The sequence below is a fragment of the Glycine max genome, chromosome 2 (assembly GCF_000004515.6).
Source record: "Glycine max cultivar Williams 82 chromosome 2, Glycine_max_v4.0, whole genome shotgun sequence".
Lineage (NCBI taxonomy): Eukaryota > Viridiplantae > Streptophyta > Magnoliopsida > Fabales > Fabaceae > Glycine > Glycine max.
Window position 1 is genome coordinate 47,564,337 of NC_016089.4, and position 14,513 is coordinate 47,578,849.

Here is a 14,513-nt window from a genome sequence, read left to right on the forward strand (position 1 = left end):
CCCATTTTATTTTTTTTATAGCTTTATATATATGAAAATAGTGTGTGCACTTTTTTTAAGGTTAAATAGTGTATGAAATTAGAAGTGTAAAAAATCTTTAAATTGTGTCATTCAATCATACAAATACAAGGATTTTGATGCTTAAATAGTTCAACTAGGTATGTGGTTGTGATAGAATCTTTAATGTTTTTAGTTCATGTTTTATCATTAAATTTTTACAATTTTACAAATTTTATCACTTGAAGTTTTAATTTTACTAATTTTACCATCATATTACTTAATTTTCTCAAATTTTACCACTTCGTTAAGACTTGCTTCTTTCATGTCAAATTTTGTTTTCTTCTCCATTTTTTTCTTGCGAGGTTAGTGGAGTTCTTTCCCCTTTGTTGTGAAGCATCATGTTCTTCTTCATTATTATTGGTGTTCGTCGTTCATGCCAAATACAATGGTTTTAAATCCCAAAATCATTTTTTCTCATAGAACTTGTTTAAAAAGATGTTTTTGCAGATTTCTTAATTATAAAATATCATTGCCTTAATAAAATTTTACTAATTCTAACATAATTTTCTGGAAATCAAATTTATTGTAACATCAAACACAAACAAAAGATAAGGTGACAAGCAATTTTCATATAACTGCGACAATATGTTGTAGCTATTATCTTCAACTATTCGTGCGTGTATGATTTTTTTTTTCAATTTTAGTAAGGTTGAAGGAAAAAAAGTATAAAATTGACTCAACATTTCTACCAAATAAAAGAGTTTGAAATCATTTCATGACTTAACACTTAATTACCTTCAATTTTGGACAAAAACTTAACAGAGTGGTGGAATTTGAGAAAATTGAATAATACGATGGTAATTTACAAAATTAAAACTTATAAAAGTTCATCGGTAAAGTATGCATTTAAGCCATGATTTTAACATGTAACTCATCTTTAATAGTTGGATTATGAGAAAATTAAAGATAAAGATAAAAACTATTTTTTTAAAATTATTCTTAAAATAACTTGATTTTTCTTATATATATATATATATGGGGCACATAAAAAAGTCTCACATGATTGTGAGATTAACTAATTTGAGCTAAATGTCCTAAGCCATGCACATAAACCTTAGCAAGTTCTCTTACTTAAATTCTCATATCATTTAAAAATAATATCAATCATAATTTATATGTATCATTCACCTTTAATCCACGGAAGAGTTTTTTTGTAAAGATAAAATTATGAAATTTAATGTTAAACTTCAATTTACACATTTTTTTAGAAGAATCATTCAACTTAAAGAAAGAAAGGTGACCAATAATTATTTTTTTATGTAGCAAAATAAAATACATTAAATTTATGACTTTTGCTGTTTTATTTGTAATATTATTTTTGTATTTCTATTCTTTAATCCTTATATTTGTGTGTGAGAGAGAGAAGTTTTTCTCTGCATAAGTTACTTTATTGAGAATATTAAACTTCGTCGAACACATTTATAAGTTTATGGAGATTATTAATCTTCAAGTAACACATTTTTAACTTTGTTCTCAACTAAAGCTTTGCATGTTTTTGTTCTATCTTTTAAACGAGTAAAAACATAAACCTGTATGAGTTTAGACACTCACACTGTCACACACACATTATACTTTTATAAGAGAATATTAAACTTCAACCAACCCATGTGTAACTTCATTTTTAATTAAAACTTGGCCTTTTTTTTTTCCTCTTCAATCTTTTAAACGAATAAATAAATAAACCTGTAGGAATTTAGACACTTTTTTATATTTTAGATGGAAAATTAGATGCCTTTGAAAAGAAAGCTAGTACAATTTGCTTTCTTGTGCATCGGCATATTGAATGTTCCAAGCGCGTGTTTCTCACTCGCTCCACTTTCGGCAGGCAGTGGGACCCACGTGGAGGTGGGCATCACTGATTCACTGTGTCCTCCTATGTTTCTTTCTTTTGCATGGAACCAGCCATGAGTGATAATAGCCATTAAATTATTTTTTCTCTCTTTCTCTGAAAAATTCCCAAATCCCATTTCTGTCAATGATTCTCTTACATGGGTCTTCGCTGAAATCCAAGTTCATATTGTGCAGCTTTGCTTCACTGCAGCTTTGGTTGGTACCCACCAAATTTTCCATCTTTTTTCCAAATTCCAAATTTTCTTTTTTAGCGGTTCACTGTGATTTTTTGCTTTTTGGGTACCCATTTGTTCCTGCTACCTCAACTGTTTTTTGGGTTTGATCTCACTTTTTTTTTTGGCTAATTACTCAAAAAAAATTCCTACTTTCTATTTTGGAGCTGGGTTATCTATCCCGTCCTTGAAATTTGCCTCCTTTGTGGTAAATTTCATTGCTTTCTGCATCTTCACGCACTCACTGTGCTAGAGCATTGGGTTTTGAACACTGTCTTTTGGCTTTCAACTATTGCTATCTTTTTTGGATAGTGGATGCTTTATTTTTTTTTTCTCTTTGATTGTTTTGGAGTTTGAGCTGGTTTCCCCTCTTCAATTGTTGCTGCTTTATGCGGTGGTTTCACTAACATTTTTTTCCTCATCATATTTCTCAGATCAGATGCAATTTTTGTTTGCTTGTGTGTCCAGATGAAAATTGATGGTGACATTCCACCCGTTCTTTAGATGTTACAAATATAATCATGTTTCGGTGTACCTAAAAAAAGACACTAGTGATCTGCATTTTTCTTGTGGAAGTTGTTGTTAAGTTTGTTATGTTAATTCATTTATTGTTTATTTAACACATTTGGTGTTTGATGAATTTACAGTTAGAACTTTGGTGAAGGATTTCCATAAAGGGAAAGCCAATTTGAGCTAGATTTGGGACAATGGGCGCCTCAAGCTCCAAAATGGAGGATGATAAGGCACTGCAGCTATGTCGTGAAAGGAAGAAGTTTGTGAGGCAAGCACTTGATGGGCGTTGCTCACTAGCAGCTGCTCATGTCTCATATATACAATCACTGAAAAATACCGGAACAGCTCTGAGAAAATTCACAGAACCTGAGGGTCCAATTGACACTTCTTTGTACACTAATGCAACACCAGATCAGCCACTTGCTTTAACTGAAAGGACCCTCTCATTTTCTTCACAATCTGTGTCACATCACATAGATGCAGCTGAACATGAAAATTTCTCTCCAACTCCCTCCCCTCCTAGTTCTTCTAGCAAGTTCCGAGCAAATCATATGAAACATAGCACTATTACTTCTAAGAAAGTTGAAGAAAAACCACCTGTGCCTGTTATAGGAATAGTAACATCATCAGGTACTACTACACAGAATGCCAGTGTAATGTCTGGAACAGCAGCATTTGAAGATTCCTCTCTTCCAGCTGGAACTCCACATTGGGATTTCTTTGGTCTCTTTCACCCCATTGACCATCAATTTTCTTTTCAAGATGAGAAGGGTATGCATCAAGATATGGGGAATGCTGATGATATACAAAGACTAAGGGAGGAGGAAGGAATTCCTGAGTTGGAAGACGATGAAGAGAAGGCTTCATCTCATGGAAAGGAACACTCTAGAGACTCTGAAGATGAATTTGATGAAGAGCTTGCTACAGAAACTCTAGTCCAAAGATTTGAAAATCTAAATAGATCTAACAGTCATGTTCAAGCAAATGTTGAACCTGCCACAACTAAGCCTCTCAGAGGGCATTCAGCTTCTGAAGTTGAATTGGTAAATGGAGAGAAGGGGAACTCTGCTAGTTTATCTCCATTAAAGACAGCACATATGCCAGCTCTGCCTCCACCTGAAACAAATAAACCAATGGAGAAGGAAAGTCGTAATGAAAATAAAGTCACCCCTAAGAATTTCTTTTCAAGCGTGAGAGATATTGAACTGCTCTTTATTAAAGCTTCAGAATCTGGCAAAGAGGTTCCAAGGATGCTTGAAGCAAACAAATTTCACTTTCGTCCGATATTCCAAGGAAAAGAAAGTAATTTTACTGGCTCTCTTCTTTGCTTTCCATCTGGCTGTGAATCAGTTATCATCTTGGAATATTAAATATTAGCAGTTCTTAACTTTTTAGTGTAAGTAAAATATAATTATGAGATTTTGAATGAAATTCCCCATAATCATGCTACTTAAGATACACTCTATAGACACCCTATAGGCTACAGACACTCCCTGCATGGATATCCATTAAATAGAATTATGGTACACTTTGTTGATATCCTTGGGGTTTGAAAGAAAAATTCACTTTCTGTTTCAAAGAAGCTTTTGGAAGTTTCTTTTCATTACTGTGAAATTAATTTCAAAATGAAATGCTTTAAAATTTTAACCAGAGAATTTTTTATTTGTAACAGATGGTTCTGTGGTGTCCTCGTTTTTGAAGGTATGTTTCTCATGTGGGGAAGACCCAAGCCAAGTTCCAGAAGGTAATTTGAGTCATTTCAACTGTTTATCTTTCATTTTTCCCAGACATTGCTGACCTTGTTGGGTTGAACCAATCTTCTTGTTAGTTCTGAAAGACTGAAACTGAAAGTATTCTCTAAGTGTACACATTTTCCCTCAGTAGGAGTGATGCGAATTGCAAATCCTATTATTAAATATGACTATTGTTAGTGTTGGTCAAGAAATTGTTGAATGTTTTGGACTGTGGTGTAGAGAATCTAGAGAATTTGTTTTTTTTTAGAAGATGTATTTGGTGTTGTTCGTTTCCTACTTATTTTCAAATTCATTTTGAGTTACTGCCACATAGTAATAAGCATTCTCTAGTCTGCCTTTAAAAGTGAAACTCATTTCAGAAGATAAGATTAATGTTAGACCATCTGATTAAATTTCCTGTCTAATATTTTGGTAATTTAGATGTCCATTCCTGTGTTTTGGATAGCTGTTTTTTGAATTCAACGTCTAACTATTGCATTCATCTTCCTAGAACCTGCTCAAAACTCGGTTAAGTACTTAACTTGGCATAGGACGGCATCATCTCGATCCTCCTCATCCAGAAACCCTTTAGGAGCAAACTCAATTGAAAATGTTGAGGACCATACAAATAATCTCTTTGATAATTCTTGTATGATCTCCGGAAGTCATGCATCAACCTTGGATAGGCTATATGCTTGGGAAAGGAAACTCTATGATGAAGTGAAGGTACGATGTATTTCTTATCAACAATTTTGACAACCTGTATTTTCTGTATGTTACATTTTTATAATATGTTGCAGAAGTCTTGTATCGGATTCAAATCTTTGACTAAACCCTTGAAGTTTTTATGTTGACAATAAGTTTTTAATAAATTGGTACTTGTAATAGAATATGGCTATTTCTCTGTCTGTTTGCTAATATCGTTGTTTACTTCTGCGAGTAGGCTAGTGAGATTGTCAGAAAGGAATATGACATGAAGTGTAAATTCTTAAGGCAACTGGAATCAAAAGGAGAAAAGACCTCCACAGTTGATAAAACTCGTGCTAAAGTCAAGGATCTGCACTCAAGAATCAGAGTTGCAATTCATAGGATAAACTCTATATCAAAGAGGATTGCAGAGTTACGGGACAAAGAGCTTCAGCCACAACTTGAGGAGTTGATTGAAGGGTATACGCCTATTAGTTTTGCTATTTTATTAAGTAATTATTTCATGCCAATGTGTATCGCCTTGATAATAGTACATAATATACAAGAATGCGATAAAAGGTGCATCAAGAAGTGCAATCAGAAAATTCCATAAGAAGAAAGTTTGTTGGGAAGTTTATTTTTTGTACAACTTGCTAAAATTTGATTAAATTCTTTATTTGGTAAAAGTTTTTCTATTCAAGGTTATAAATTTATCAAACAACAAAGAAATAGACAATAATAAAAAAGATCCGTTGCTGAAATTTATTGTTTTGCTTTTGTGAAAGTCATTCTATACCAACCTTGCTGAAATGCATTGTTTCTGCATGTGAAGCCTTATAGAGTTTTCTTCCAGAAGAGTCTAGGCATCGAAAACCTTTTGTCTAAATTAGGAGTAACATTATCGTCATGCAATTGGCAGTTTTCCAAATTATAGTGTTAAAAGTTAACTTTTAGTAATTGATTATGCAAGATTGTTGGCTTTCTGTTGTGACTCACTGATGTTGTGCAATCAACCTTTGAATGCTAGTTCTTTTTTATCTTGGATTAGTAAGCAACATATGTTTTCATAGTCAGAGAGATGGATGGTTCACACATGTCAACTTATGTTGATTGATATGAGCTTCTTGCTTTTGTATTTCATCTGTTTCTGTTGTGCTTTGATGTCAGGTTGAATCGGATGTGGGAAGTGATGCATGAATGCCACAAACTTCAGTTTCAGATCATGTCAGCAGCATATAACAACAGCCATGCTAGAATCACCATGCATTCAGAATTACGTAGACAGATTACTTCCTATCTTGAAAATGAACTCCAATTTTTATCATCAAGCTTTACCAAGTGGATTGGAGCTCAGAAATTCTATCTGGAGGCTATAAACGGATGGCTTCACAAATGTGTTCGTCATGAAGAAAAATCATTCAAGAGAAAAAGGAAGCATCAATCTGACCTTAAGTATTCTGATCCTCCAATATATGTCACCTGTGCAGTCTGGTTGAATAAACTTAGTGACTTACCTGTAAAGGATGTTGCCGATTCAATTAAAAGTTTGGCGACAGATACTGCCCAGTTCTTACCACACCAAGACAAGAACCAAGGAAAAGGTGCTCATCCTCATATGTCAACATGGAAGGCTGATATTGGTGGTGAATCAGCAGATGGTTTATTGAGAGATGACACATCAGAGGACTGGGTTACAGGTCTTGATCAATTTCGACGAAGCTTGATTCGATTTCTTAGTCAATTAAATAATTTGTCTGGTTGTTCTGTCAAAATGTACACAGAACTTCGACAAACCATTCAGGAGGTAAAAAATTACCAGCGTTCGAACTCTCAGTCTCAAAATGATCGTTTGAATTCAAAGTCTCAAGATGATCATCAAAATTCCGAATCTCAGAGTTGATCCATCAGAGCTACAACTCAAGTGGTTTAGGCTGAAAACAAACATCCACACGATAAGAGAATTGCGATGAAACATTGTGGAATTGCAGAACTATAACTTTGTGTTGAGCATACAAGTCCACAGGATGGAGCATTTGTACATGATAGGATGTAATAAAGTCATTACAGATTGCCACTCTGATTTGTTTATTTGGTCCTTTTAAGAATAGAAGGGAGCTGATAGATTGCACTAGAGAGATTGAGTATATGATTAAGGATTCAGCAAGAGCTGCAAGTACTAGGATCTGATGGTGAAGAAATTTGGGTGCAATTTTTTTTGCTAATAAAGGGTTTGTACCAGTAGTTGTACTCCCCTCCTTGATTTTCTTTTCTTGTGCCATTTTTTCATTTATGTTATGTGTATATAATTATTGATTAATAATATTATTTGAATTTTATAAAGGAACACTCAAATGGCTGAGAGCTCTTTTAGTTAGGAAGAGTGAATGGTTTTTAGTATCATTGAACCAATTGGACCAATTTTTATAGTTTAAAAAAGAAGTGGCTTTGATTTAAAATAATCTAATGGTTATTTGTTTAGAATTTTAAAAAAAAAAATCAGAAGCAGTTGATTTTATGAGAAACCATTTAAAATAGCTTCTGATTATTATAAAAAAAATTAAATAATTGTTTTTTTTAAAGAAAAATCTGTAACCAAATTAATGCTTGGGTTGGGGAAGTAACCACTTTATTTATTACCAGACCAGGGCACATCAGATAAAAGGCTTTAAGGTAAAAACTAAAAGGGTTTGTCTTAAGGGATAACATGACAAGAAATCATTAAAACAAGTTCAATACCGATGATAATGTCTTAAAAAGTGTTTATAGTGTTTTACTCCCCTGGCCGTGGCTGCTTTCAAGACCTTTAAATCTTCTTTTTATGCACAAAAATATTAAAATAATTATTAAAAGAATAACAGCCTCTATCACTGCATTGTATTTGTATTGTATACAACAATTTTCGGTAACAAAATGTTTGCAGCTTCCATGATATTAATATGACAGCTCCCAATAATAATTTATAATTTTTTATGATTATAAGAAATGAAATTATGAAAGTATATATATAGTGCTTGGGACGGGAATAACGTTACGTCCCCAACCTAGAATCTAACACCGCTTTTATAAAAGAGAGAAAATTCCAAACTCAAATTCAATTGTCATGTTTGTTAACCTTGAGAACTAAAATAAATTGTAAATACCAAAACACGAAAACAAATCTTAATAAAACTAAAGCAAAAAAAAAACTCTATATTATAAATATATAAAAAATTATACTCTAGCTATATATGAAAAGAAGAAGCCTCTTGCACCTAATACTTGAAATTAGCTTTGACTTATGAAAATATATGTAAGAGTGTGTTTGGTTTGAATTTTTATTTTCTGTTTTTATTTCTTGTTTTCATTTTTTGAAAATAGTTTTCATTTTCAAAATTCTAAAAACATGTAATGCGCTCTCAAAAAGAAATGTATTTTTAGATTTGTTTTAAATTATCTTTATTATCATCGCTTTTTCATTTTATCCAAAATGAGGTTCCTGATTTTAATTAAAATGAGATTTTATTATTTCCAAATTTTGGTTCATTTGAAAAAATATTTTCACTAAAAATAAAAATAGAAATCCAATTAAACATATTTTCATCATCATTTTACAATGACTTCTAATTCTCAGCTTGCTACAATGACAACATGGAAACAATAAATGATCGAATGTGAAATATTAGAGGGATAAAGATGCACCGGAAATTATGGCGTGATTACATTAATAATATGTTGTAAAAAAAAAAATACTATTTTCTAATAAAAAATCATTTTTCTTTGTACACAAAGAATTTCATTTTTAATGTCATTAACGATATTTGTTCATTAAAAATATTTTAAATTTTTCAACTATATTTATTAAAACATTAATTATTATTTGCCCAAAATATATAAGTGTACTATTTACATTTACACGGGGCATTGAATTAGGAGTATGTGGATTTGGTACATGAGCTTCCTCCTAACTATACTCCATCATCGGCACCAAGAAAACCAAAAAGAATATATCCAACCCTCTCTTTCTGCAACATATATAAATACCACTGATTGATTAAGCAAAGAGTAGATCTTTTCCCCACTCATAGATTTTGACCGATTAGTAAAAGCAAATAAGAGTAGTTAGTAATTAGATGTAGTTATTCTAAAGTGAATAAAGGTAGGAGAAGGATCTTAGTCCTACAAAGGTAAAGTAAATGATTTTAGTTATCGATGAAAAAAATAATAGTTCATTTTTTTTTACTGAATAGTTGATATTTTAACATAAAAGATGATTTGTTATTAGAAAAAAAAGTTATCCAATCACAACCCTTAATATATAATAAATTTATTAATTTTTAAAATAATTATTTTAAAGTAATTCAAACGGTAATTTATTATTAAATAATAATATAAATTTGTTTTATACTAATAAAACATAGACATTAAACTCTTTTTATTGAACATAAAAAAAACGAAAATACAAACTCGAAAGCGAAGAGTGATGGAGTGAGTCACAGCGTTGTTATGTTCTGTGGACATAACTGTATAAGCAGCAAACAGTTTATTTGTTAGACTGTAACAATCACACAATTTAAGGATACTACTAATATAGAGGGTGTTGGACACTAGTTAACATTTATTATATATAAAAATCTAATTTAACTAATATTGTATATAAAAAAAGGAATAAATATTACTATTTTATTTCAAAACAGTTATTAAATCCAATTTGATTTTTTTAAAAAATCTTGTTCTTTTAATGATTAAATTAGTGTATATTTTTTCAGAGATTAATTAAAATTTTAAAAATGAAATTAATTAAAAGATTAAAATTTATAATTTATAATTTATAATAATACTAGTATAATTTAAAAAATGTTAAGTGACTTTTCAAAATTAATTTAAGTTAAAAAAATTATAGTCTAGCTATATATAAAAAGAAGAACCGTAGCCTCTTGCACCTAATTCTTGGAATTAGCTTTGACTTATGCAAATATGTAATTAATTATACAAGCCGTTGTGGAAGGAAAGAACTTTGCAATGACTTCTAATTCCCAGCTTGCTACAATGACAGCATGGAAACAGTAAATGCTGAAAGTTTTGATGGATAAAGATGCACCGGAAATTATGGTGGGATACATTAATAATATGCTGTAAAAATAATAATACCACTTTTAATAAAAAAATCATGTTTTACATAGAAAAATTCATTTTTAATGTCATTAATAATATTTGTTCTTAAAAAATATTTTTAATTTCTAACTTTAGTTTTGAAAACATTAATTAATATTTGCCAAAAATATCTAAGTGTACTATTTACATTTACATAGGACATAAGGAGCATGTAGGTTTGGTACAAAAGCTTCCTTCTAAGTTACTCCACCATCGCCCCCAAGAAAAAAAAAATACCCAACCCTCTCTTTGTGCAACATATATCAACCCTACTATTTAATTAAACAAAGAGTAGACCTTTTCTCCACTCATTGATTTTGACCGATTAATAGAAACAAATAAGAGTGATTAGTAATTACATGTAGAAATCAGAAAGAAAAAAAAGGTAATTACACGTAGTTCTTCTAAAGTGAATAAAGGTTTTGTTTTTATAAGAAAGTGAATAAAGGTAGGAGAAGGATCTTAGTCCAATAAAGGTAAAGTAAATGATTATAGTTATTGATGAAAAAAATTAATAGTTGATATTTTAATATAGATATGACTTGTTATTATACATATATGTGTCAACTATTAATTTTCCCATCAACAATCAAGACTATTTATTTTATTCTTTAAAGTTAACTATTCACTTAAGAAGAATAAATCCTAGTAATTTATGGATACCAACTTGTATACTCCTACAAGTCTATGGCATTTTGGCTTTGGTTGTACAGTTACATTAAAATTAATTAGAAATAGAAATTACCAAGATTTTTTTTTAATTTGAAAGGAATTACCTTGATTTTCTAGATCACCCTTGATAATAAAAATAATTCATTAATGTCATTTTTTTAATGTAAAGCTACATAAATAATATATGGAAACTCATATCAGAACAAAAGAGAAAATAATAATCATCTGTTTTACTCAAACGTGAAGGAAACTAGAGAACTAGTTAAATGCAATACAAGAAAGAAAGAAAATTTCGAGAGAGAAAAAAATCAAGGTATTTGAATTTAATCGAATAGAATTACGTTTTTGAAAAGAAAAAAACGAATGGATTCGACTTATGAATAGAAAATACTTCAATTTTTCATTATAATAAATGTATTTTTGTCATTTTTTCTTCTTTTTGAATCATAAATAATTGTTATTAGCAAGTGACGTGGTTGATAAATTAATAAAACATGTTGTCTACTCTACTTTGAAAATAGGTTAAGAAATAAATAAATAAAATATTTGTTACACAAAAATTAGAAAGAAAACAAACAAAATATTTGATGTCTATATTGAATAGAATAGTACTGACAACACATTACTAGTATTTAACACATTCTTACCATAACAAAATACATTTCTAAAGGCTCATCTTGCTCAAAACAAGGTTTCGTAGTTCATACAGTAGTAGTTTCCTTTGGTGGGTACAAGCAAGCTGCGGTTTCTTATTTAGACACCACCATACCAATCAACAAAGAATTCACACTCAAGAATGAACAATGAAATTACTTTATTCAATAAAAAATCACATGGCTAATGCACAAAACCAAATCAAATCCTAAGGTATCAATAAATGTGCTACCATTTAACATTAATGTATACGAAAATTTGTATAATCTCGAATGCTTCGGTCCTATCTATAACGAAAAAAAAAAAAAAAATCATCTTTTGTCCGCGTTTTCATCACCAAAGATCCACGTCATAATTACAACGTTTAGAAACAATCTTGGCCCGCGCCGTTAACTCATTCACCGTCATATGACAGTTCACCTTAACGGTTATCTTCCACGTCTTGACGGACCCCACTTTTATTTTCACCGGCGCCCTAATCCTAACGGTCAACGGCACCCTCCGTTTGGTCTGCGCCTCCAGCAACGCTCTTCGGACCTCGCTCCTCAGTTCGATTCCGTCACCCCTTAACGCCGTCCCAAACACCGTCACGTTGTTTGACGGCTGGTAAAACGCCGGCAGAGCGCCGTTACACAGCCTCGCGTCCTTATAAAACACTTCGGCGGAGCTATCCTTCAAGTAACGGATTCCGATCTTATCGTTAGGGTTATCGGCCTTGACCGTGACGTTGAACACCGGCGACATCGCCGCCGTGGATGACGGCGAGGTGAGGTTAATTCCTCTGACGGCGATGTTTTCGATGGAGTATTTCGGCTCCTCGGGACGGAAAACGAGGTAGAGGACGCCGGCGGCGATGGCGAGGAAAACGACGAGAATGAAGAGGATTCCGATGAGCCAGCAGAAGCAGCAGCAGCATCGGCTCCGGCGGTGTTTACGGCGAGTGTATTGGTCGTAGCGGCGAGCGTTCTCCGGCGGAGGGACGCGATAGACTTGGTCCTTAGGGATCTTGATGACGTAGGTTCCAGGCGGAGGCACTGGCTTCTCCGACGACGGTGGCAACGGCGGTTTTGGAACGACGGAGGAGTCTTGAGGCGACGCCGGTTGTGAGTCGGCGGAAACGGAAGGCGAGTGGCTGGGGTGAACTCGGTCGGCCATTGAGTGAGTGAGTAACGAGTCAAGAAGCTATCTGCAAATTGAAATGAAATGAGAAGAGTGAGTGAGTGAGTGAGTCAGAGCCTTGTTCTGTTCTGTTCTGTTCCATGGATATGACTATATAAGAAGCAAACGGTTTACGCGTTGTAATGTAGTAGTCACGCGGTTTAGTGTATATTTTTTTTAGAGATTAATTATAAATAAAAAATAAAGTTAATTAAAAGTTTAAAATATATTGTATTTATTATTTACTAGTGCTCAAAAAACACTTTATGTTCCGACCTAATAGTTACCATGTAGTTTGGTGTAACTTTGAAAGAAGTAATTATTCTTGGAAGTTAAAATAAAGATTTAATTATTGTTTTAATTTTTAAATTTAGGGAATATGTTTTGTTAATCCTTGAAATTTAAAAATATTTTTTTAGTTTCTGAATTTTAATAATTTGTTTTTTTAGTTTTTGACACAATAAATTAATATTTTATAATAATTTTTAGTATTTTATGACGATTTTTTAGTATTATAGCAATTTTAAAATGAAAACGGTTAAAAATAAAAACTATTTTATAAAAACTAAAAATTATCAATAAAGTATCAATTTATTATACTAGAAACTAAAAATAATAATTTTTTAAAATTTAAGTAATTCTAAATTTTAGAAATTAAAAAATCACACATCCCAACTTGAAAGACTGAACAATTAAATGTTGTTTAAAACTAATTTTAATATCAAAGATTAATTTTCATATTTATTTTAAAATTTGTTGAAACTAATTTGGCAACAAAATAGATTGATTGTCCAAATTAAGTCATAATGTTAATTCATTTATAATTTATATTTTAAAACTATCATAAAATACTAAAAAAATCATCAAAAAATATTAAAAACTAACATAAAATATCAATTTATTATATCAAGGATTAAAAAAATAATTTATCAAAATTCAGAAACTAAAACAATAATTAAATCTAAAATAAAATACTACAGCGGTGGTTTATAATAATTAAAAGTAAAATTTATTAGAAAAAGAAATCACATCAAATAAGATTATTTTATTTATAATAGTTTTAGATAATATTAGTATAGTTTTAAAATATATTAAGTGACTTTTCAAAATTAAATTAAGTCAAAAAGTTTTTTATTACGATAGTAGTCAAAAAGAACACACCGGATCATCAAATGTTGCATTGCACGTTGGAATCATTGCTAATTGTTACTAGTAATTAATTATAGATGACTCACAGTTACCCATATGGAGCATTTTTTAAATCTCACAAAATTAATTAATAAGAACTGTGAGCTGTTAAAAAATTTAATTCTGATATTCATTTTGTTAAAAAATTGCATGAATACTGAATTAATTTAAAGTCTAACAAATATTATCAATTCTAAAGAAATTACATTCAATTAGTAAATTTCTTGTTTAAATATTTTTAAACATAAATAAAATTTATACATAAAAAATCATACATATTTTCATTATTACTAATATATTTTAATTATATGAAATAGGAATAAATTTAAGACATAATTTTTTAAATTATGAAAATAAATTATTTCAGTACAAATTTCAAAATGATGAATAAGAATAAATTTATCTTAAAATTTAGTTTATTTATATCTTCCATTTAATACAATATTATAAAGATTTAAAATATAAACCAAAATTAAATATAAAAATATTAAGTGATATATCTGAATGTCGAATAGATTACTTGGCCGAAGCAATACTATGCTTATTCGAAGAAGCACATGATACTATATAAATATAAATTAATATAATAACTAATAAACAAAGTAGGGAAAATGGGGTAGAGTTCAATGTGGGATGACTCACGGTCAAAGGAGTG

General features: G+C 30.8%; 2 protein-coding genes across 5 annotated transcripts; one reads left to right on the forward strand and one right to left on the reverse strand.

The window, feature by feature from the left end:
- The first annotated feature begins 1,947 nt into the window (after positions 1 to 1,947).
- Positions 1,948 to 7,396, forward strand: LOC100809444 (protein ALTERED PHOSPHATE STARVATION RESPONSE 1). 4 transcript variants are annotated; one of them, XM_006575535.3, is made up of 6 exons: positions 1,948 to 2,106; positions 2,771 to 3,938; positions 4,309 to 4,380; positions 4,881 to 5,095; positions 5,313 to 5,536; positions 6,224 to 7,396. In XM_006575535.3, the coding sequence occupies exons 2-6, from the start codon at positions 2,831 to 2,833 to the stop codon at positions 6,954 to 6,956; spliced, it is 2,352 nt and encodes a 783-aa protein (XP_006575598.1). In that variant the 5' UTR covers positions 1,948 to 2,106; positions 2,771 to 2,830; the 3' UTR covers positions 6,957 to 7,396. The 4 variants fall into 4 exon arrangements, with proteins under 4 accessions (XP_006575598.1, XP_006575599.1, XP_006575600.1 ...); XM_006575536.4 differs by having other exon boundaries at positions 1,958 to 2,110; XM_006575537.4 differs by having other exon boundaries at positions 1,970 to 2,331.
- A 4,261-nt stretch (positions 7,397 to 11,657) lies between these two features.
- On the reverse strand, positions 11,658 to 12,894 carry LOC100789647 (NDR1/HIN1-like protein 13). The gene has a single exon (XM_003519436.5). It carries the CDS (start codon positions 12,665 to 12,667, stop codon positions 11,846 to 11,848), a length of 822 nt encoding a protein of 273 aa, XP_003519484.1. The 5' UTR covers positions 12,668 to 12,894; the 3' UTR covers positions 11,658 to 11,845.
- Positions 12,895 to 14,513: the final 1,619 nt, after the last annotated feature.